At 39.2% G+C, this 22,394-nt stretch overlaps 1 protein-coding gene across 7 annotated transcripts in view; it reads right to left on the reverse strand.

The window, feature by feature from the left end:
* The window catches only part of LOC103277529 (retinol-binding protein 1), a 113,492-nt gene that overhangs the window by 42,826 nt on the left and 48,272 nt on the right, over positions 1–22,394 (reverse strand). For 3 of the 7 annotated variants that reach the window (XM_016992106.2, XM_062976554.1, XM_016992105.2), the window contains one exon: positions 11,399–11,868. In XM_016992106.2, coding sequence (XP_016847595.2) covers positions 11,459–11,868 — 410 coding nt within the window. In that variant the 3' untranslated portion in view covers positions 11,399–11,458. Of the gene's footprint in view, positions 1–3,505; positions 3,685–4,199; positions 4,911–11,398; positions 11,869–22,394 lie in introns of those variants that run through there. The other 4 variants (XM_062976555.1, XM_016992107.2, XM_008106292.3 and 1 more) reach the window with 3 other exon arrangements.

Consider the following 22,394-nt stretch of genomic DNA (forward strand, 5'->3'; position numbering starts at 1 on the left):
TCTGGGGACCCTAGGTTGAGAACCACTGATCTAGAAAATAACTTTGTAAATCACAAATCTGAAAGACACTAAATAAGTATTAAAATAACAAAGCAGATTGTACCAGGAAAAAAAACTTTGCATAGTTAAAAAGTCAAGCAGAGGAAGCAAAACTCTGGTTTTGTTTAGTGTCAAGCATAATAGGCCTCTTTATGTGTGGACAGAAATGGAACTGAAGGGAAAAAATAGACTTTTAGATACATGCCTTCGCATTGTTAGGTACCTGACTTGGACAGGACTGAATAAATATTTTACTGTCCTAGACACCAGTAGTGCGCAAGTAATATAAATAGCTTAAGGCAGATTCACATAATTGTGAGCACATGAGCAGGGGGATTTCTTTAGTAGGTGCTTCTATTAGAATATGTATAGTGAAAGGAGGAAACAAATGCCATCAAATATAATTTCTATGAGCAAGGCATAGCTTCTGCCCAATTATAGGTATTGCTGCTGATCAAATCTGTGATTAAATTTATTATTGAATTTCTATCACCTATTACAGACAAAACCATCAAAGTTGTTTACAAAATTAGAAAGCCTACAAGGTCAAATAGAATAAAAAAGCTTGAATCCTGAAAATTATGTGCTGCAGGAATTTTATGAAAGTGAGTTTTCAGTTTCTTCTTTCTCACTGACTGCAATTCTCCCTTTCCTCAAAATGTGAAGCAGAGTTAATCTAGAAGTTGCCCAAAGTGTTTGCTTTAGTCAGAACTGTCTTAGCCAGGAAGGAGTGCAGATAGCATATCAGTTAAACCTGGGCAATCATGGCAATAGTGGTCACTTGAGCATCCAGGAGCAATGCTGGATCCAAGGGCACTCAACATACCCCTTACAGCAGGGAAGGACAACTGAAGCAGGTTCAGAGGCCAATTTGCTGCTCTGTGGCTCACAAGGTTGTGGCCTGCCAAAACTGCCACCCTCACAGAAAAAAAAATAGCAAGCTCCAGGAGATTCACATCAAGTTTTGCAAAATGAATAACTGTTGAATTACTTCTAAAAACCATTTAAAAGGTCAACTGCTACCCCAGTGATTGATACAGCGTTCAAGCACTATTATTCCACTTTAGCTATCATAATGCCATTCTGTGGAATCCTGGGATTTGCAGTTTAGGGAAGGAGTGTTCACAATTTTCATTCAGAGAGCTCTAGTGTGGTGGTTCTCAACCTATGGGTTCCCAGATGTTTTGGCCTTCAACTCCCAGAAATCCCAACAGCTGGTAAACTGGCTGGGCTTTCTGGGAGTTGTAGGCCAAAACAACTGGGGACCCACAGGTTGAGAACGACTGCTCTAGTGCCTCATCAAACTACATGATCCAAGATTCCAATGAATATAGAAATAGCAATTAAAGTGGAATAATTTTGTTTTAGTATTTTAGAGTGAAAGAATATCAGGATAACACATTCTTCTTTGGAAAAATTCGTGGTAGAAAAAGAAAGTTGGTCCAGAGAGTGCCCTATCCCCAAAACAGAAATTCTATTATCCAACAGCATCTTTCTCTTGAGTGACTGACTTTCATCTTGTCAGTCTATACCTAATCCATCACCACCGAGCAGTAATATTTCAGAATTCCCCAAAGCTTCCTTGATATTAGTTGGCAAGTAGAGTGGGCAACCTGCATGTCACAGTCCGAAAGCCTAGAATAGCAAAGTCTAAGATGAGGCTCTGCACTAGATAACATTAGAAAGTCACAAGTGTTATGCTACCTATGAAAAGGCAATTCAACAAAGATGTAGGAAATTATAGGTCACCTCTCTTGCCATTTGTTCTGAGGTCAGTGAAAACTAGTATTAAACATACAATACTCAGTCTTGTAGAATAGGGGTTTGTAAAATGTCGTGTATGACACTTTGTTTTAGAAGAAGAATCAAGATAGTTTCTGAAAAGCTAAGTTCTGTCTCATAAACGTAATAGATTTCTTTCAGGGGATCAAAATATGTTTGGATAGGGGTGCTCTAGTAGATAGTAACATAAACAGTCTCCAAAATGCTATTGATATTCTTTCACCAAAGGCTGCTATATGAACCCAGAAGTCATTGTAAAAAAAGAAGGGTTGAGTAGCAACCAACAACTGGTAAAATAACAGGAATTAGTAGGTATGAAGAAATGAAATGTGTTTGCAATGGGATCCCCCCCCCCCTCCGGCCCAAGATTTTTGTTTTCTCTAATGCTTATTGACTTGTTAATTCCTGGACTAAAGTAAGGGTGAGTAGTGAGGTGTCCAAGTATGTCAATGACACGAAAGTATCCAGAGAAATAAAATCAACAAAGAGATTATGAAGAGCTTGAAAGATCCCTCTAAGTTGGGTAAATGAATAAATGAACATTTGATGTATGAATGGTGTCCACTTGGGCAAACATTCCTAAAATTTGTAGGATAGAGTCATAGCTTTGTGATGACTGACCATGATATCAGAGAGAGCTTAAGTAAAATGTAAATGTGTGGCATAAAATAAAATAAAACAACCTCTGTGTTAGCATTACTGGGGGGAAAATCACAATATCCTTTTATACAACTATGGTAGACCTGGACCTACCTGGGTTCTTGCAATGAAAACATTTTTCTCTTTTTGTATCTCAATTTTTTCCATTCCTATCTTAAGATAAAGTGGGGAATTTAATTTGTTTTTAGACGAGAGCACTGAAATCTTAGAGATGGCCTGCTGTTTCAATTCCCTTGGCATTTCTGTTATCTTCTTCACCCAAATAACCTTGTGAAGCTTTACAAACTTCATTCTAGGACTCCGTAAAAGTGTCTTCCTCTCAAAGTATCAGACAATGTTTAGTCTCTGATTCAGCTAAGCAGTTTGGTATTAGGAAGCCTGTGCTGCTAATTGGTATTATTTCTTAGGAGCCACAGAATATTGTTTGCTTGTCAAAAGCTTAAAGGCCATAAGGGAAAAGTCTTAATAGTGTCTGTTTCCGTTACGGGTGAACCTTTTGTTTCTGGTATAAATAGCTCTTTAAACCATGTTCATTCTTCCCTGGTATGTTCAAAATCACTAGCAGAAAGTGAGCAACAGAGAAGATAAATGCCCTGCTTCAGCTATCCAGCTCAAGATGATTAGCAATATATTTGGTCCTCAGTCCAACATAAATCAATGATTTTACCGAATTTGTTAATTTGTTAGTTATCAATATCAACCAAAGTATACAGTCTTAAAAATTATATCTAAATAAAAACAAATGACATGTCTTATAGAATAGCTCTATACATATGGGAAGTAAACCCTACAATGTTGAGTGAGGCTTATTTCCAGAATCATTTGTATAGGATTTTATATTCATCAACACATTTATTCTATGTTCAAGTTTGCACTGGTTCAGTGGTGCTGGGTAAATATTGCAGATAAAAAAGAAAACGAAGATCTGCAGAAAAGCTTTACTGCAATGGCTGTGACCACTGTGAAGTAGGATTTTTAACCCAGTCTTTTTTTGTCATGCAACAGTAGCTGAACTAATTCTTACCATGCATTTGCGATCATCCACCCCTGTTAAATCCTCCTCAAATTCCTTCCCTATGTGGAAATCCATGATGTAGTTTTTAAAAGTACTGAGTGTTCTAATGATCATGTGGTCTCCATTCTGAATGATCTCTTTGTCAGGTTTAAGCATATTGGCTATTTTTCTTATAGCAATATTTACATCTGGAAGAAAAAAAAAAGAAAGACAAAGACCAAAAGAAGAATAGGATTGCTGTATGGTTATTTATACAAGATCTGGTAAAAACCTAAACACTATGCAGTGGTTTTTAAAAAAATGTTTTCAGTATATGTAATTTTTTAAACATTGAATCCAGTGTTCAATTAGCCTTTTAAATTTGTTTATATACTTTGTCCTTTGTTGATAATATACCATATGCATTACTGATACTATAATAGCAAGCTATGATCATTTTAATTTTGATGATTCTGAAGTGTGTTTGTACGCATGCAACTTTTGAGTTTTATTTCTACCTCCTTTTCATTGTTTCAGTACTTTCTTTGAGAAAGTTAGAAAAAGATTTATTGAAATGACACTGTGAAATACTGAACTCATACAAAAGCCACACAAGTATTGTGTGACATATACATAGATGACTGTGCAGGAGAATCAGATCCATCCCAAGTCTACATGGTATAAAAGTATGATCACATAAGAAATGACAAGGAAAAAAACTTACCAAGTGCTTTCAAGTAGTCCTCAAAATTGTCATTGCTGAGCATTTTCCAATAACCGTTGAAATCCGCAGGCATTACTCGTGTTTGTTTTCTGGTGCAAAATCAAAGCCTTTGCCTAGCGTGTTACTTCTTTACCATACAGTTTAGAGCCTTTAGCTGAAACAAGTTTGAACTCCGGTTTCTTTTATCTGCTCCTCCGACCATGCAGTTATGCTAGTCCCTTTAAGCCGATTAGTGTTGGAAGTGGTACCTTTAAATCCTCCTACAAAGCTGAAGCTTTTAGTTTGCTAATGACAGAGGAATGGCTTGATTTAAATGGAATAGGTCATTGCACTTCCATAGAATGGCTGATAAGGCCACTGATTAGCTGGATATCAAATCTAACCATATTATTCTTTCTCCCCAATAGAATAAGAATAATAAGATAACTTTTTCTGACACAGAGACAGGTTAATATTGCTGTTAGAAACATATTTGGTGGATTGGTAAGGATAGCAGCAGTGACAAATTGTAACCTTCTGGTGAAATTTGATGTCTTTGAGCATATTTATACTGCATACTTTATGTCTCCATCTTGCAGAAACCTGAGATTGGTGATTTTGGCACTTACAATCTTTTGCTAGAAAGCTGTAGTGGTCTTACTGAAATGCTGGATTAGACCATTATAAACACACCAGTTAGATCAGGCATGGACAAGCATTTTTGCCTTGGGGCCGCATTGTGGGCCCGGCTGGGAGGGCTGGGCCAGGAAGGAGGGCTGGGCACACGCTGGGGGGGGGGAGGGCCCTGGAAAGGACGGGGCCAGGAGTGGGCATGGCAGGACTTGGGTCATCCTCAGATTGTCCTCCCAGCATAAGGATAGGGCTGTTTGTCCCATCCTTATGCTGGAAGGCAAGACATGCGGTCACTGCCCCAATCCTTCCTATCCTCCTCCCCCGATCCTCAGGCTGTCCTCTTGCCATTATGCTGGGAGGAGGGTGAGACATATGATGGCTGAGTGTGCTCTGGAGGGCTCTCAGCTGCCATGTGCTTTCCTCAAGCCATCCTCCTGGTATAAGGATGGGATCACTCGCACCATCCTTATGCCAAGTGGAAGGTGAGCTACATGGTGGCTGAGAGTGCTCCAGAGGGCTCTTAGCTGCTACGTGCCTTTCTCCCCCATCTTTTTGGCATGAGTCGCAGCGGGCCACCATGTCCTTATGCCAAGAGGACAGGGAAAATGAGGCAGGCCTGAGGTAAGCACCCAGGGGGTCGTATCCAGCCCCTGGGTCTTAGTTTGCCCATGCCTGAGTTAGATCCATGGCAGTTATAGTGGTACTGAACTGCTACATGGATGGAGCGTACTCCTTGTGTACTTTATGCTGTACTTTCTACCACTAACAAGAGACTGCACCATCTGCTATGAATAGCTAAATTTGTCCTTCAGGTCATGCTTACACAGTAAACTTTGAATGATGGGTACTAGGTGGAGATATTCACTAGCTGGTTAATAGATGCCTGAAAAAGAGCTAGCCATTATTCATCCAGCCTTGTATTATTAGAGTAACACCCAATTCCAGCTATCGCCCAGCATTTTCAGCAGAATGGCACGCTTTTATTAATCAGAACACGCTTTCAGTTAAGAGAATGAGAAGTCTTTCCAGACCAAGAAATAAGCAGTACTTCACAGAAACCCATTAACTGCAGTGCAAATAAGCAAAGGGGAAAAAACCCACACACCGTGTTGCACTGCATTATTCAACAATACACTGTAGCCTGAAAGGAATCACTTCAGACTCTAAAAGTCTTCCTAACACTTAGGAATACAGCAGGGAAATTTTTGAACAAACCTACTGGAGAACAAATAGTTTTCAGTGTAGCATTAACTGAAGGTTAAATTAATTGAGTTAGCTAATCCAAATGCTGGCTGCTGTGCTTCTGAATAAAGGCTGTTTCCTCTATCTAGTGGGGCAAGAAGGAAGGCTTTCATAATCCAAATTCTGTATTTCTCAGGGGATGCCCAGTTCACAGTGATATGCTACTTATTTCATGTTTATTCGACTTCCATACTTCAAAACCCTGGAAAAATTAATTTTTAAGGCCATCTTACAATACAGGGTTTTGAGATCTTTCCACATAACATACAAATATAAGTTTGAAGGGGTGTTTTTTAACAGAATTCTTTACAAAAAGTACTATTGCTGTCTTAATACTAAAATATAGTTATCCTTTCCATAAAAAGGATCAAAGGAAAATGTCCACTAAAAGGAAAGGATAAAAGGGAGAGAGAGGATGATAAGAAAAAGTCAGAAAGTGACCCAATGGCTAAATGATGTACAGCCATATTAAAGAAAGCAATTTGCTTGGACAAAGGAAATGTTCCTAGTAAAGTCAAGTTAATCATGTATAAAACATTCTGAAACACACCCTAAACATGTTTTGCTGATATGGTAACAGCTAGAACACTGAAATATGATACAAAAAGTGTGATTTATATAATTTGAAAATAGTGCTTGCTTGTTATTGGTGAGTTTGCAGGTATCTCCAAATGCTGTCATTGGGTTTTTATAAGCATTCTATATAAAACTGATTGAATAACCTGCCCTATCAAGCCAGAACCTGTCCGGCACTATTTAAAAAATGCTAAATTTCATCTGCTATCAGACTCCATTCATGAACCTTAAAGGGTTAAGGAGAAAGAATCCTCTTCAAATTTCACATTCTGACAAATTCCCAACTGAACTGGCTGATCCAAAAAAATTCCAAGGCTTTCTGAATTGATGAAGTGTGCCCAGGAGGACCAAATCCTCAAAATCCTGAAGATTTGTTGCCATTTGGATTCAGATGGATGCATAAAGAAGCAGGATATGTGCTTCCAAGTATTTTTCCAATGTTTCAGCAGAAAAGAAACAGTAAAAATGGGAAAAGGGAAGATGACTACAGGATGTGGTTTTGTGACTGGCCATTCTATCTTCTAATCACAGTTAATGGTTTTACAAAGACTCTCAATCCTAGTGCTTTGGAGAAGGGATGTCAAAGTAATAAGTTGCAGGGATAATCCACTGTTCAGCACTTTTGGCTAGAAAAAGTAAATGATTTTTCTTGTGCAATCTGAAATGGTGTAACATTTGAGTCCTTACTTGAAATAATTGGATATTATTGGAAGAAGTGTTGTCTTCTGTTACTTTACACTCAACAGCCACCATCAATTCCAAAATGAGCAGAAAACTCGACACCTTGAACTTTTTTACTTGTCCTGTGATCCTACTCCCTGCACCTAGCTTTCCAATATATTTCAGGTATCTTGTCCAAAGATAGCTTTATGATAAGGGTCCAAATTCCTATTTGGAAAGAATCCACAGGTTCTGGCCTGTTTCCAAATTGGCCCTACCGATTTGGAAACATTTTCCCACGATGCCTATATAGCACAGTCCAACACTATACATTTCAGAGAATCCCCTTGCCCAATCACTCCATGCAACAACTTTATGGTTTAAATTAATAAATGGAACAGAATAATTTATTAAGATAGAACAACTATTATGCTATTCCAAAATGAGTATACACTAATGGGAATGCCATAAACATGTCTACTGCCCATGTATGCACAGACACATACAAATAATTATCACTTTCTAAAACCTCATTATTTCTCTAAGAAGGTCATTAACCTATTCAATATTAAAAACAATAACAATGTAGTTTTCATCATTGATATATCAAATATTTGACCTGAAAACTGACTAGAAAGAACCAATAGAAAGGTTGCCTCATATCAACAAGATCATGGTATTGGAGAATGACACTACTGAGACTGTGTCCAGAAGGCATAGGGACAAGTGTACTGAACCTGATTTCTGGGGAAGAATTAGTTTTACTTCTATGTTATTATCTGCAAGATAGCATGCAAAAATGATTTCTCATGAAGATCTATACAAATTTACATTTAAATATGTATTCTATTCAGTCACAACTCAATTGCGGAAATGTAATGAAATAAGCATCATTCAGAATCTTGACTGGTATTCTTATCACTTTATAACGAAGTGCCTGGAGACATTTTAAAAAATGACTCCCTGGGTTTGAGCAGAAAAGCAGGCTAGAAAATTTAAAAATAAATAATAAATAACTATGCTTCTGAAAAATCAGCTGCCAATTTATGTCACAGGACTGAATTGCAAAATAGACAATTCTTCTCTTAAATAATGCCCGGAACAAAATGGAAGTTGAAATTGATGTTTCAGGTTGAATTGTGTTAGTATGAAGAAATGGATTAGCTATGTAACCAATTTACTTAGGATACACTATGGTTCTATGTCCCATTCAATTAACTAATTTTCTTAGAATTTATATTAGAGAGAATTCCAAAACACAGATATGAAAAAAATGGTTTTCCCTCATTGCATCTTTAGAAAAATAAATGCTGCTATAGCACAACAGAATTTTCAACACATCAATCCACTTACTGATGGCAGGGAGGGGAAAGCCCTTGCAAATCCAGTTGACAAGTGGGATTGTTCTTTGCACTGACATGACAACAACTGACAATTTTATACTAAAGCAGAGACATTAAATGCATTATAGCATTGTGATATGGTAAGAAAATTACACAAATAATTCAAGAGGACTCAAAAATCACACTGATATATTAGGAGAACTACAATCTTAAAATAGCCCAGTCATATATAAATAGTCCACATCTTCACAAGGCCATCATAACCTATCTTATCTTTCTTGTTTATAAAACGACATTACCCACAGTTCTGTGGCTGAGACAAGGAGGTGGGGTGGGAATGGGTGGACTATGAGTTAAGGCAAGTACAGATCTTCACAAAGAACTGACACTTCACAGGAAATGGGCAGAAAAGGATAAGGGACCACGGGACTAATTAATAATTTCATAAATCATGGTTTATTTAGATGATTGGCCATGAATTATGAAGCCTAGGCCAATCATCTAAATGCGGCCACTTCATGAAATCAATGTGGCTAATTTCCATATACATTGTTTAGCTAGTTGATAAACGTTCTTGTATATTGTCCTCCCAACCCTGTTCTATGCCTGTGAAATGTGACTGTCTACAGACGTCACGCTCAACTTTTGAAACCATTCCATCAGCGTTGCCTCTGAAAATTTTTGCAAAAATGTCAGTGGGCTGGAAGAAAGACTGGCCACGTTGTACAAATGCCTGATCACTGTCTCCCAAAGCAGTTACTATACTCTCAACTTCAAAATGGAAAATGGAATGTTGGTGGACAGGAAATGAGATTTAAAGATGGGCTTAAAGCTAACCTTAAAAACTCTGGCATAGACACAGAGAACTGGGAAGCTCTGGCCCTTGAGCGCTCTAGCTGGAGGTCAGCTGTGACCAGCAGTGCTGTGGAATTCGAAAAGGCAAAAATGGAGGGTGAAAGAAAGAAATGTGCCAAGAGAAAGGCACATCAAACCGACCCTGACCGGGACTGCCTTCCACCTGGAATCAATGTCCTCACCATTGAAGAACTTGCGGGTCAAGAATAGGGCTCTACAGTCACCTATGTATCCATCGCCAAAACACTACATTTGGAAGGTCATCATATCGGACGCTGACGGATTCCCTAAGCATTACAAATCAGAGGGGAGCAATTTAGCAACTGGTACTTATTTCAAGTAGACATACATTTATAATCCAACAAACCTCCTTCTTCTTTACTCATTCAGTCATTTTCGACCTCATGGACCAGTCTGCGCCAGAGCTCCCTGTCAGCCGTCGCTGCCCTCAGCTCCTTCAAGGTCGAGCCAGTCACTTCAAGGATACCGTCCATCCATCTCACCCTTGGTCAGCCTCTTTTCCTTTTTCCTTCCATTTTCCCCAGCATCATGATCTTCTCCAAGCTTTCCTGTCTTCTCATGATGTGGCCAAAATACTTCAGCTTTGCCTCTAGTATCCTTCCCTCCAGTGAGCAGCCGGGCATTATTTCCTGGAGGATGGACTGGTTTGGTCTTCTTGCGGTCCAAGGCACTCTCAGGATTTTCCTCCAGCACCAAAGTTCAAAAGTGTCTATCATCCTTCGCTCAGCCTTCCTCATGGTCCAGCTCTCGCAGCCATAGGTTACTATGGGGAATACCATTGCTTTCACTATGCGGATCTTCGTTGCCAGTGTGATGTCTCTGCTTTTCAGTATTGTATCAAGGTTGGCCATTGCTCTCCTCCCAGGAAGCAAACGTCTTCTGATTTCCTGGCTGCAGTCTGCATCTGCAGTGATCTTCGCACCTAGAAATATAAAGTCCGTTACTGCCTCCACGTTTTCTCCCTCTATTTGCCAGTTGTCAATCGGTCTGGTTGCCATGATCTTGGTTTTCTTGATGTTTAACTGCAGCCTGGCTTTTGCACTTTCTTCTTTCACCTTGGTGATAAGGCTCCTCAGCTCCTCCTCACTTTCAGCCATCAGAGTGGTATCATCTGCATACCTAAGGTTGTTAATGTTTCTTCCAGAAATTTTAACTCCAGCCTTGTATTTGTCAAGTCCCGCACGTTGCATGATGTGTTCTGCATACAAGTTGAATAGCTAGGGCAATAGTATGCAGCCCTGCCGTACTCCTTTCCCAATCTTGAACCAGTCTGTTGTTCCATGGTCTGTTCTTACTGTCAGATTTTTAAACAGATTACTTAGGATACAGACAAGGTGACTTGGTATCCCCATACCACCAAGCACATGCCACAGTTTGTTATGGTCCACACAGTCCAACAAACCTAGTGAATATGAACAGTCTTCCAGTGCTTGCAAGGAACCTGAGATCCAACAAGGGCAACATTCATTCACTTTGAATAGCTCCGAATATCCTTTTAATCAGTTTTAGGGATTTTAACTGTTAATTTTTAATTAGTAGCATTGATGTTTAATTCTATTTTAATGTTAATATAGTTTGGGATTTTAGATTGTACTGAAATGCTTTTAATGTAAGCCTTTTGGAGTTTCCTTTGTGGAGAGAAAAAGCGAGGTATAAATAAACAAACATAATAATAACAATAACAACCACTTCATCCTGGGAAGGAACCCTAATTTGAGGTGTGTGAAACAGTTGTGACACTGAAGACATAGGAGGAATATACATTTTCATACATTTGAACATCAAGTCTCTGCAGAAGCTTTGGAGTGGAATATGCAGATATCCCTCAAGACTGTGGCTTTCCAAAAACAAAGCAAGCAAAAATACTTCCACCAGACATATTTTTCTTTATAGATAAAGGTATTTGATTTATTTCTCTGTTAAAGTGAATAACTTTGCTAAAGCATACTGTCAGTCGTTCAAAGAGCTGAGCACAGCACTGTATCGCTTAAGAGGTTGGAGCAAATCCCCTTCATTTCTCCGTTCTGTTTCTTCGGTGTATATATTGTGTTGCTTAATGTAGGAAATAACTGAGTCTGGAACCAGGTACTTTACACTCTGCCCTTTACACAAGGCCTGTCTTATACTGGTGGCACTGATTTCATTCTGGATCCACTCTCTCACCAAGTGGATATTGTGTTGGTATCGGCTCAAAACCTCTGATTTTAATATACACTGAGAAGAATCACTGCCAGCACGACTAATGCACACCAGTCCAAACTTGCCCACTATTTCTAAAATGTGTTCTTCTTTCCAAAGATCAGGCACTTGAAATGTCTTCAGAAAATCAGCTCCACAAAGAAGTTTTAACTCTGAGACACCTGTAAGGACATGACAAATGGTTACTGTGTTTCCAAAAAGGGTTACTTTCATGGATTTTTTAAATAAAGTATCTATTATCTACCTGTATTCATTCACAATTGTTCTTTATGCAAAGACACATTGGCAATGTCACCATGTCTATTATTTACTGAAAAGCAGCACAACTTATAAAGTTGGGTAGGCTCCAATTAATACATACACATGGTTACACTGCCTAGGAGATATTTTTCCAATCCCAAGGCAATATGCAGGAGATAGAAGGGATAGGAAACAGATTTGTTGTAAGATGGTATTTTTTTAATGAATGGAGCAAATGTGCAGTCCATCAAGATTCAGCAGTGATCTAGAAACCATTAAAAAAGTATTACCAAGAATAAACTAGTCCTTCTGGTGTCTGTAATGTATAATACAACAACATATTGGCTGTACCGGAATGTCAAGGGGAACTGCGTTGTTTAGCTTTTAAATTATTGAGAAATAATTCGTGAAACAGATAACATTTACAGGGGGATTTGTATAATTGAACAATATTTCGGTCACAAGCACTATTCACAAGTGAGCAAACCACTTTACACACTGCTATTGATCTGTTAATGTAACCCAAAAAACTCACTTTCCTAAAAGCAAATTATAGCTATTGCAGACCTGGAGAAATGCAATGTTCCTGCAATAACAGCTGCATTATTAGGGAAAACTTTTGTGCCATCTGTGCAGATGAACAAAAATGATACATTTATTGCAAGGCAAACATCAACTCCTCCAAACCATAAATGAATGAATATTAAGTTTGGCAACAAAACCACCCTTTGAAAAACTGGTGGAGTTGATGGCACCTTGAGTTCCTACCCTGCTGTCTCAGTACTGGTGATCTATACTGATGCGAATTAAATAATATCTATGTGATTCTTGTGACCTGTATTAAAATTTGACTTGTCACTAGGAGACAAATGCAGTTAAGTTCAAGGCAGTTACTTACCAGTAGATCTAGAGATCATGAGACAGATAAAGAATCTCGAAAAGTGGTCCTGGTCAACCAGATCTCTGTATTCTCTACCAGGGTCACCATGAGAAGCTGATAAGGGGAAGTATAATCAAGCTCCAGAACAGCATCCTATTGGTGATGCAGAATATAGGATTGGTTTGCAAGGAGTGTGGGAATGATGAGACGGTATATGAGAATGAAATGAAGGGTATGAGGTGATGATCCAGGGATTGAGATTATAGAATCATAGAATCATAGAATAGTCAAGTTGGAAGAGACCTCATGGGTTGGATGCAGTCCAACCCCCTGCCAAGAAGCAGGAAATCGCATTCAAAGCACCCCCGACAGATGGCCATCCAGCCTCTGCTTAAAAGCCTCCAAAGAAGGAGCCTCCACCACAGTCCGGGGCATTAGTGTGATGAAGAGATAAGTAGACAGATAGGTGATTTTGTTATGTGAGCAGAACATGTGGTGGGAGGGCCTGTGAATGTAGGTTCAAGTATCGAAACCACTATCTGCAGCAACTGATTTGTTGAGGGTTGGTCAGTGCCAGCAGTTGCCACTTCAAAGCCCATCTTGTGCCAACTAATACTCATCATATGTTATGGAATCCACTTCAGAACCAGATTGTGTTCACAGAAGCAGCAGTCACTGAAACTGAAGTAGCATGGTAAGGTTTTGATTAATCCTTTCCTTGATCCACTTCTTATTGCACTATCTGCATTGTCATTGGTCCTGGGAATTCTTAGGGTGCTATAGATGGGACTCTGTCAAAGACTGATCCAGATAACATGCCTGCTTCCTCAACAGGTAACATGGTAGGGTCTGTAAAAGCCCTAGAAAGTGATGGGGTTCTTCAAACTGACAGAAACATTGAGTGGAAAGGATAATTTTTTGGCTGCAATGCTAGTCATTCTAACCAGAGATTCTCAAACTGTGCTCTATGGAGCCCTTGGGGCTCCACAAGTGATAGTGAGGGGCTCTGCGGCACCATGCTGCTTCCCTCCTCCTCCTCCTCCTCTTTCCTCCTCCTCCTGAGAAATGCAGGGAAATTGAAGTTTGGAGCTGCCAAAATAGCAGCAATAGCAACATCCTCCCGAGGCATAGATCTTTTCTCCCCTGCCTTCCTTGCTGCTCAAACTCTTTTTATCCACACCCAGACCCTCCCTTCTTTTCTTCCAAAACCTTATTTCCCTCCCACTGCTCAGGGGATGCTTTGGTTGTGCTTTTCCTGAGTGGCAGAAGGAGCTTGGACTGGATGGCTCCTGGGATTTCTGCTGCTGTTATTAAAGTTTGGGTGTGCTTTGATTGTGCTTTTCCTGCATGGCAGAAGGGAGTTGGAATGGATGGCCCCTGGGGTTGGTCTTATTATTATTATTATTATTATTATTATTATTATTATTATTATTATTATTATTATTATTACATGGCTGCTGGGATCCTCCACTGAAAAAATGTTAAATTTATATTGGTTAAAATTGTTATTAGTTTAAATATTCTTTCTGTCTGTCTGTCTGTCTGTCTGTCTGTCTTTCTTTCGTACTGCACATGAGATATGTGCAGTGTGCATAGAAATTAGTTCATGGGGTTTTTTCCAATTAGTTCACACCAACACTCTCCATACATCTGCAACTGGCTCGGCCCATTGGTCAAATTTTAAAACACAATGCAGCCCCTGTGTCCAAAAGTTTGCCCATGCCATCCATGTTCTATACGTTTTTAGGACAGAAGAAACAACAAAACCATTGACCAAAACACACCAAATTTGGCCACAAAACCAATTACTTTCCAGGGAGTGACCATCAAAATAAATAAATAAGTAAAAGAGACAAGGCCAGAAATATCCCAATTTTTTTTTTAAAAAAAAAACACTCTGCGTAGGTGCAAGAAATCTCCCTCTTGCTCTGCTCTTCCACCCCCACTCACCAAAATTACCCTCACCACCAGATTCATTCCTGCTGCCCCATGTTCTGGCTGCAGGTGTTGGCACCTTCCTTCTCCTGCTCAGAGCCTCCTCCTCTGCCCCGCCATCACTGCAGGTCCCACCCCGCCTGGCCGAGGCCTCCCCGCCCTGCCCCCAGGTCTGTATACTCAGGGCCGCTGCCGCCTCTGCTCCTGCCGGCCAGGCCCCTGGTCTTCATGGGGCTCCTGCAGCTTATGCTGGGTGGCTGCAAAACCTGGCTCCCAGCATTAAAAAACTCTAAAACCAGGACAGTCTCCTCCTGCTTGAAGCCTCTTGGACTTCAGATCCCATCAGATAACTATGCTTTTAATGAACGAAGGTATATACACAGAGATGGTAGCTCTATAGCTTTTGAAGTAATTGTTGCATGACAACCTCTATCACAGTGATTCACAACCTGTGGGTCCCCAGATGTTTTGGCCTTCAACTCTCAGAAATTCTATCAGCTGGTAAAGTGGCTGGGATTTCTTGGAGTGTAGCCCAAAACACCTGGGGACCCACAGGTTGAGAACCACTGCTTTAGCTGGACACAGTTTATATTCTGAATACAGAGTATTTGAGAGAATTCACTTTTCAAATCTCTTTTCGGTCATCAAATGAGAAAAACTCAAATTAAGAAAATAATAAAACAGCACAGACACGATAGGTAGGTAGGTAGGTAGGTAGAGAGACGGGTAGATAGACAGATGGCCTCTTTAGTTTTCCTCTGAATAAATAAATGAGTTGTGCTCATTCACAAGTAAGCACAAACACCAACATGTATAATCAGCATATAACATACCTTCATCCATCCATCTTGGCAATCATTAAAAAAATAAAAATAACAAGTATAAGTAAGAAGGACCTAAGAATTCATTTGCAAAAAAAAGCATCAAATCTTGAAATGAAGCCAGAACTGAAAAATTGAATGGATTTTTAAAGAAAATTTGCTGATAAAATCGAATCCAAAGGGAAAGTGAGTGAGAATACACTGTTTGTAGACTTCTGAGGACTATTGTTAAATAATGATTTTGCACGTTCATAACTGACAATGCTTTACTAAAGTCTAGTGTGTATAATATTGCATCAGTTTCAACTGCCTATCTGAGCCTTCATTTTTGTAAGCTTTTGACTGGTATACTGGAATCAATACTGGTGGAGATAAAGTTATTATAATACTCTTTACCTTTGAGAAGGGAAACCAAAGTAGCCAAAGGCGAAACCACCACTGGTACAAAGGAAGCAGCTAGATTTAACAGCTAGAAAGATCTCATTAAGAGACAAAACTTTTGGACCAAAAAAGAGAAAAAGCCCATAGACTATGATATCTATCCAAGTTCAATTTGGAATGAAATAAAGATCACATATCCTTTATAAAAATGAAAAGACTGTTGTATATGAGATACCAAACTTTATTCACCTTTATTGGAGTTTTAAAATCTTACAGAAGTTGCACAAAGTTGCATGAAAACAGAATCAAAAGCAGACCTTGCAAATGTCTCAAAGGAGTTTTCAACAGAAAATAGCAAAAAAGGCATTTTCAAAAATGGCAGCTACGAAGAATGTAGTAGAGATGTTAGTGACGTTCTCCTCCTTAGAGAAAACCCTGTGGATTTCTTAAAAACAAAATGAGATGCAAGGTTTCTCCATATACACACACATACACATATACTTCTCTCCATTCAGACTGAAACTTAAATTGAAGAAGAAATCAGAACCTCCCTCCCCCTTTGCAAGGGTTCCTAGGATAGGGTTTCAATAGTAGGCATACACCATGTGACTTGGCAAACCATTACTTAAGTCAATTAGGTCATCCACTGCAAGAGTAAAGATAATGGAAATCCATCCATGATTGTGATGTTTATTTATACCCCGCTTTTTCTCTCTACAAAACGACTTACAATAAACCAATGCAATACAATGTAAAACCTAAAAATATATAAACATTAAAATAGAATGAAATATTAATGGTATGAAAATCAAACAGTTTAAATCCTTAAAACTGATTAAAAATGTATTCAGAGATAAATCCACAGCACCCCCTGACTTGATGTTTAAAAACCCCTTCTTTAAAAGCCTGCCTGAATAAAAAAGTTTTAGCCTACTTGGAATCTTCTGTGCCATTTGTTTGCAAAGAAAGCCAGTAATTCTTGTCTGGTTTTATATTGTACTGAACAAGAGACATTAGGGGCTGAGAGATGGATTGTTGTTGTTTTTTTCCAGCTGCAGGCTTGCTTAAAAAACTGAGGACATCGTTTTTCCGGTGTGTGCCTGATGGCGGTGAGTCGGATCTGCTGAAGCTCCTCCAGCAGATCAGCCTGCTACACGACTGGGTAGAGCTGTAGCTCCCTCTCCTCCGTGGATCGAAGCGGGGAGACTGCGAAACCCAAGGCGCGACCCGACGACCTATAGAGGGGTCCTCTCCTCAAGGGGGGACTCCTGGAAAGGTCCGGGACAAGCGCCACAGGGTATGGCGAGTCGTGATTAGGCGGAAGGGACGGGGACCCATCCCGGATTCTTCACCGGCCGCACACATTTTAAAGTATACAAGAAGTTTTTACAAGTACAAGTCGACTCTTAAGAGAAGGGACTGCAAAGGTGGTAAGAATACTTCGCTGATTTATGTTTGTTCTAGCTCTAACTAACTAAGTTAGACAGACCTCCGATCCGGAAGGAAGTAACAACAGCTGATTTATATATATACATATATTAAAAGGCAATACATAACGTTAAAAGGGAACTTGCCTTTCCTCTCCTTGAAAGGGAAAGGGAGAAGATCCCTTAGGCTTAAGATCTGATCCCCCCTTCCGAAAAAAGGGGGAAAAAGGAGGAAAGAAAACCTTTGCGGAGAAAAAGAAGGCAATAAAATGGCGCCGTGAGAGACACAAAGAGCGACCTTGAAAACGATACCTGGCTGATAAGAAGATAGCCGCGAGCTGGATGTTATGCCCTGGAGAGATTGATAGTGAGGGAGGACACCCGAGCCAGCATTCACAGAGCGTGGGAGCTTTGGCTGATATCCAAGACAGAGACGAGAGGAGAACGCCCGGTCACGCGAGAAAGAGCGAGACCCACCGCTCTTTGAGAGAGCTGAACAGGAAGTCTCGGAGGAGACTGCTGATATCGCGAGACCGCAAACAGAAGTGAGAAGCGGCTAATCGCTCCCAACACGAATTGAAGGTGAACGCGCAGGCGGGAACGCGGAGGCAATAACAGATTAGCCTGCTAGACGAAGGTAACAAACAACCACAGGAATTTGGGAACATACAGCTGGGGGCAGTAAACCGGCAGGCTCTGTCTCTGTCTCAAAGAGTCAAAGAGCCAAAGAGACATAAGTCGTTTTGCCAGAGGGAAAGAGAATTAATTGGGGTCCTTTTTTGTAAGACCCGGTGAGTAAAGATCCCTCCCCCCTATGTTTCCTTCCCTTTTCCTTTTTCCCTAGAGATCTATTAGCTAAAAAGAAAAATAATACTAACAACACCAAAAATTAATAATAAAGAATATAACAAAGAATATAATCTCAAGAAGAACTCCTCAAAACTTAAGATAAGTGGAAATAAGGAGGGAGAGAGAGAGGGAAGAAGAGGGAGAGTAGAGGAGGAAGATGGCATACAAGCTAAGAGACAGAGATCTGAAGGATAACAGAGGCTTTCAGAAGAGAGCATCAATCTCTGAGGATATTCAAAATAGAGAAATGATGGAAACCATATTAAAAGAGTTGCAGCGAATGCAAGAAAAACAGGACGCGTACCAAAAATTGGCGCAAGAACAAATGCTGGATTTTAAGAGGGAGATAAAAGAAGAGTTAAAAGAAGTGAAGCAAGACATAAGTGCATTGAATCAGGAACTGAGAAATTTGGAAAGGGATAAAAAAGAGCTCAAGAGAGCGCACGAGAAGCTCCAAGAAGAGGTTAAAGCCGTAGAACTCAAAAGTAACAAAATGGAAGAAAAGCAAGAAAGGATGGAAGCCAAAGAATTAGAGTTCCAATTAAGATTTAGAAACGTATGGGAAGAACCAAAAGAGAATATAAGGAAAAAAATGACTGAAATAATATCTAAACTGCTGCAGTGTTCGGAAGAAGAAGTGGAAGATAAGATGGATAGAGTATATAGAATAAACACCAATTTTGCAAGAAGGAATAAAACGGCTCGCGACACAATTGTGAACTTCACAAAGAAGATATTTAGGGACGAAATCCTCAGAATGAACAATGGCCAACCAATAAATTACAAAGGGAAGAAGATCGCCGTACTGAAAGAATTTCCGAGTGAAGTGATAAACAGGAGAAGAAAGTATACATTTCTAGTAGAGGAACTAAAAAAACATAATGTCAGGTTTCGATGGGAAAGACCAGAAGGATTAATGGCGACCTATCAAGAGCAAAAATTTTGGATCACGTCTGAAGAAAAGGCCAAAGCCTTTCTTAAAAGATTAAAGGGGGATATGGAAAAACAGGGTATTGGAGAAAACGAAGATTCAAGGAAAATGAGGGATAGAGAAAGGAGACTGAGAGCAGAATCACAAAGTAGGAAAGACATAACCCTAGGCCTCCCAGGCACAAGTCCTGGGGAGAGAGAGGACTTATTAGCGGCGGGGAAAATAAATGACGAAGCAGCCACAGAAGAGGAAGAAGAGGAAACAGACGGGGAAGAGGAACAAAGGGAGAGCGAGAACGAAGGATGAAAGATATGAAGAGACAACTGAAATTCTACAGTAACAATGTTAACGGTTTAAACTCAACTTGTAAACGTAATAAAATATTCAATAGAATTAAGAAAAATGCCTATGATGTAATTACATTACAGGAAGCGCACATCACACAACTTCAGGCAAAATACCTAGAGCAAAAAAGTTTGGGACAAGAATTCTATTCCCTAGACAAAAAAAAAAAGAGGGGGGTAGTTACATATATAAACGGCAAATACCCGGCTAAACTAACCTTCAGAGACACAGAAGGGAGGATGGTTGGAGTAACAATTACGATAGAGAACGCAAAAATCCTAATTTGTAATATCTATGCGCCAAACGACACAAAGTCATCGTTTGTAAAAATATTGAAAGAATCAATTATGGATAAGGAATTCGATAGTTTAGTAATAATGGGAGATTTTAATGGAATATTAAATAGCACAAAGGATAAAAGTGAAGATGAAAGAAAGAGGAAAGGGAAAAGGAAATATAACAGAACTCTACCGAAGGCTTTTAAAGACCTAAAAGAAGAATTCAATCTACAAGACGCATGGCGTCTTTTACATGAGGATGAAAGAGACTTCACGTTCTACTCGGCCAGGCATAAGTCCTGGTCGAGAATAGACATGATTTGGACATCGAATTCACTAACCACTAAAATCAAAAGAGTTGAAATATTACCAAGATTGGATTCGGACCACTGTCCTCTAGAATTAGTGATAAACCAAACCAAAAAATGTTGGAAATGGAGGCTAGAAGCGAACTTAATCAAGAACAAAGAAGATATCGAAAGAAATAAAAAACTAATAAAAGAATTTTTTGAACTAAACAATAACCAAGAAACACCAGACCATGTAATATGGGAGGCAAGTAAAGCAACTATAAGAGGCTACTTCATCCAACAGGGATCGAGAAGGAAAAGGAGGGAACAAGAACAAATAAGGGAAGTGATGACACAAATTGAAGAAACAGAAAAGAGACTTAAAGCTAACCCAAAGGACCAAAAATTGCTCAGCGAGTTAATTCTGAATCAGAAGAGGAGAGAAAATTTGGAATTAGGAAAGAGAGCAAATCAACTAAAATATATTAAACAATCGCATTTCGAGAATGCCAATAAACCAGGGAGATGGCTATCCAGAAGACTAAGAAAGAAAAAAGAAGCAACATATATTAACAGAATCAAGGTAGGGGCTGAATACTTCACATCGGAGGAAGATATTAAGAAGCAATTTAAAGAATTCTACAGTCAGCTATATGAGAACGACCAAATTAAGAAGGATAAAATTAACATATACTTAGGGAAATCCAAGTTACAAAAAATCTCTGAAGAAGATAGGGAAGCGCTCAACAAGGAGATCTCAGAAAAAGAAATCCAGAAGGCCATCAGGAAATTAGATGTAAATAAGGCCCCAGGCCCTGATGGCTTCTCTGCGATATACTACAAGACTTTTGAAAAAGAACTAACTCCCCACCTACAGAAAATAATGAATAGTATAAGGGAACAACAACAAATGCCTGAATCCTGGAAGGAAGCCCAAATTTCAGTAATTCATAAAGACGGAACAGATTCAGAAGATATAAGGAACTACAGGCCAATCTCATTACTCAACGTCGATTACAAAATCTTTACAAGTATCCTAGCCGAGAGATTGAAAAGCTTCTTAAAGAACTGGATAAAAGATGATCAAGTGGGCTTCCTCCCAGACAGACACCTTAAAGATAATGTACGAATCATTTTGGACATAATAGAATATTACGACATAAATGTAGGGAAAGAAGTATTATTTTTAACCATAGACGCAGAAAAAGCCTTTGACAGGGTCAACTGGGACTTCTTCAAATTATTAATAAAAGAATTGGACATAGGGTACTATTTTCAAAATGCTATAGAGGCAATCTACCAAGATCAAACTGCAAAAATCTCAATCAACCAGCAAGATACTGAAAAAATAAGAATTAGAAAGGGCACGAGACAAGGTTGCCCTCTGTCACCCCTCATCTTCATAATGTCATTAGAAATATTATTAAATAATATAAGAGAAAACAAGGACCTCAAAGGAACAAAAATACAAGGAACAAGCTATAAGGTGAGAGCTTATGCAGACGATATTGTCTGTATTATTGAAGACCCCGGGAAAAACAGCAAAAAATGGTTTGACGTAATTACGGAGTACGGAGACGTAGCAGGTCTAAGAATTAATACGACCAAAACTAAAGCCCTCCCAAAAAATATAGTAAAGGAAAAACAAGACCAAATAGCAAATCAATTAGGTATCCAAATTACTTCAAAAATTAAGTATCTGGGAATCAATATCACCGCAAAAAACTCACAATTATTAAAGAACAATTATGAAACTAATTGGAAAAAAATAAAAAAGGACCTAGAGAATTGGAAAACTCAGAAATTATCATTATTAGGTCGAATAGCAGCGGTGAAGATGAATATTCTTCCAAGAATGATATTCTTATTTCAATGCCTCCCCATACTGAGATCTAATAAAAGTTTTATAGACTGGAAAAGTGATCTAAGCAGATTTATCTGGCAGGGAAAGAAACCCCGAATAAAAATGAAGAGTCTAACAGACGATAAGAGAAGAGGAGGCCTTGCGATGCCAGATCTAAAAATGTATTACGAAGCCAGCAATTTAATTTGGATAAAAGATTGGATACTCTTAAAAAATAGGAAGTTACTAAATTTAGAGGGATGGGACCTCAGTTCCGGATGGCACTCATACTTATGGTATGAGAAAACTAAAAAAGAGAAGAGCTTTAACAACCACTTCCTCAGATCATCGCTAATTAAAACATGGAGTAAATATAAGCTGAGAATGTACAACAGAACACCCAGATGGCTTTCCCCCCTAGAAGCATCCCAGAGAAGACTTATCGGATGGACAGACTGGCCTAGTTA

This window comes from Anolis carolinensis, chromosome 3 (assembly GCF_035594765.1).
Source record: "Anolis carolinensis isolate JA03-04 chromosome 3, rAnoCar3.1.pri, whole genome shotgun sequence".
NCBI classification, from domain to species: Eukaryota; Metazoa; Chordata; class Lepidosauria; order Squamata; family Dactyloidae; genus Anolis; species Anolis carolinensis.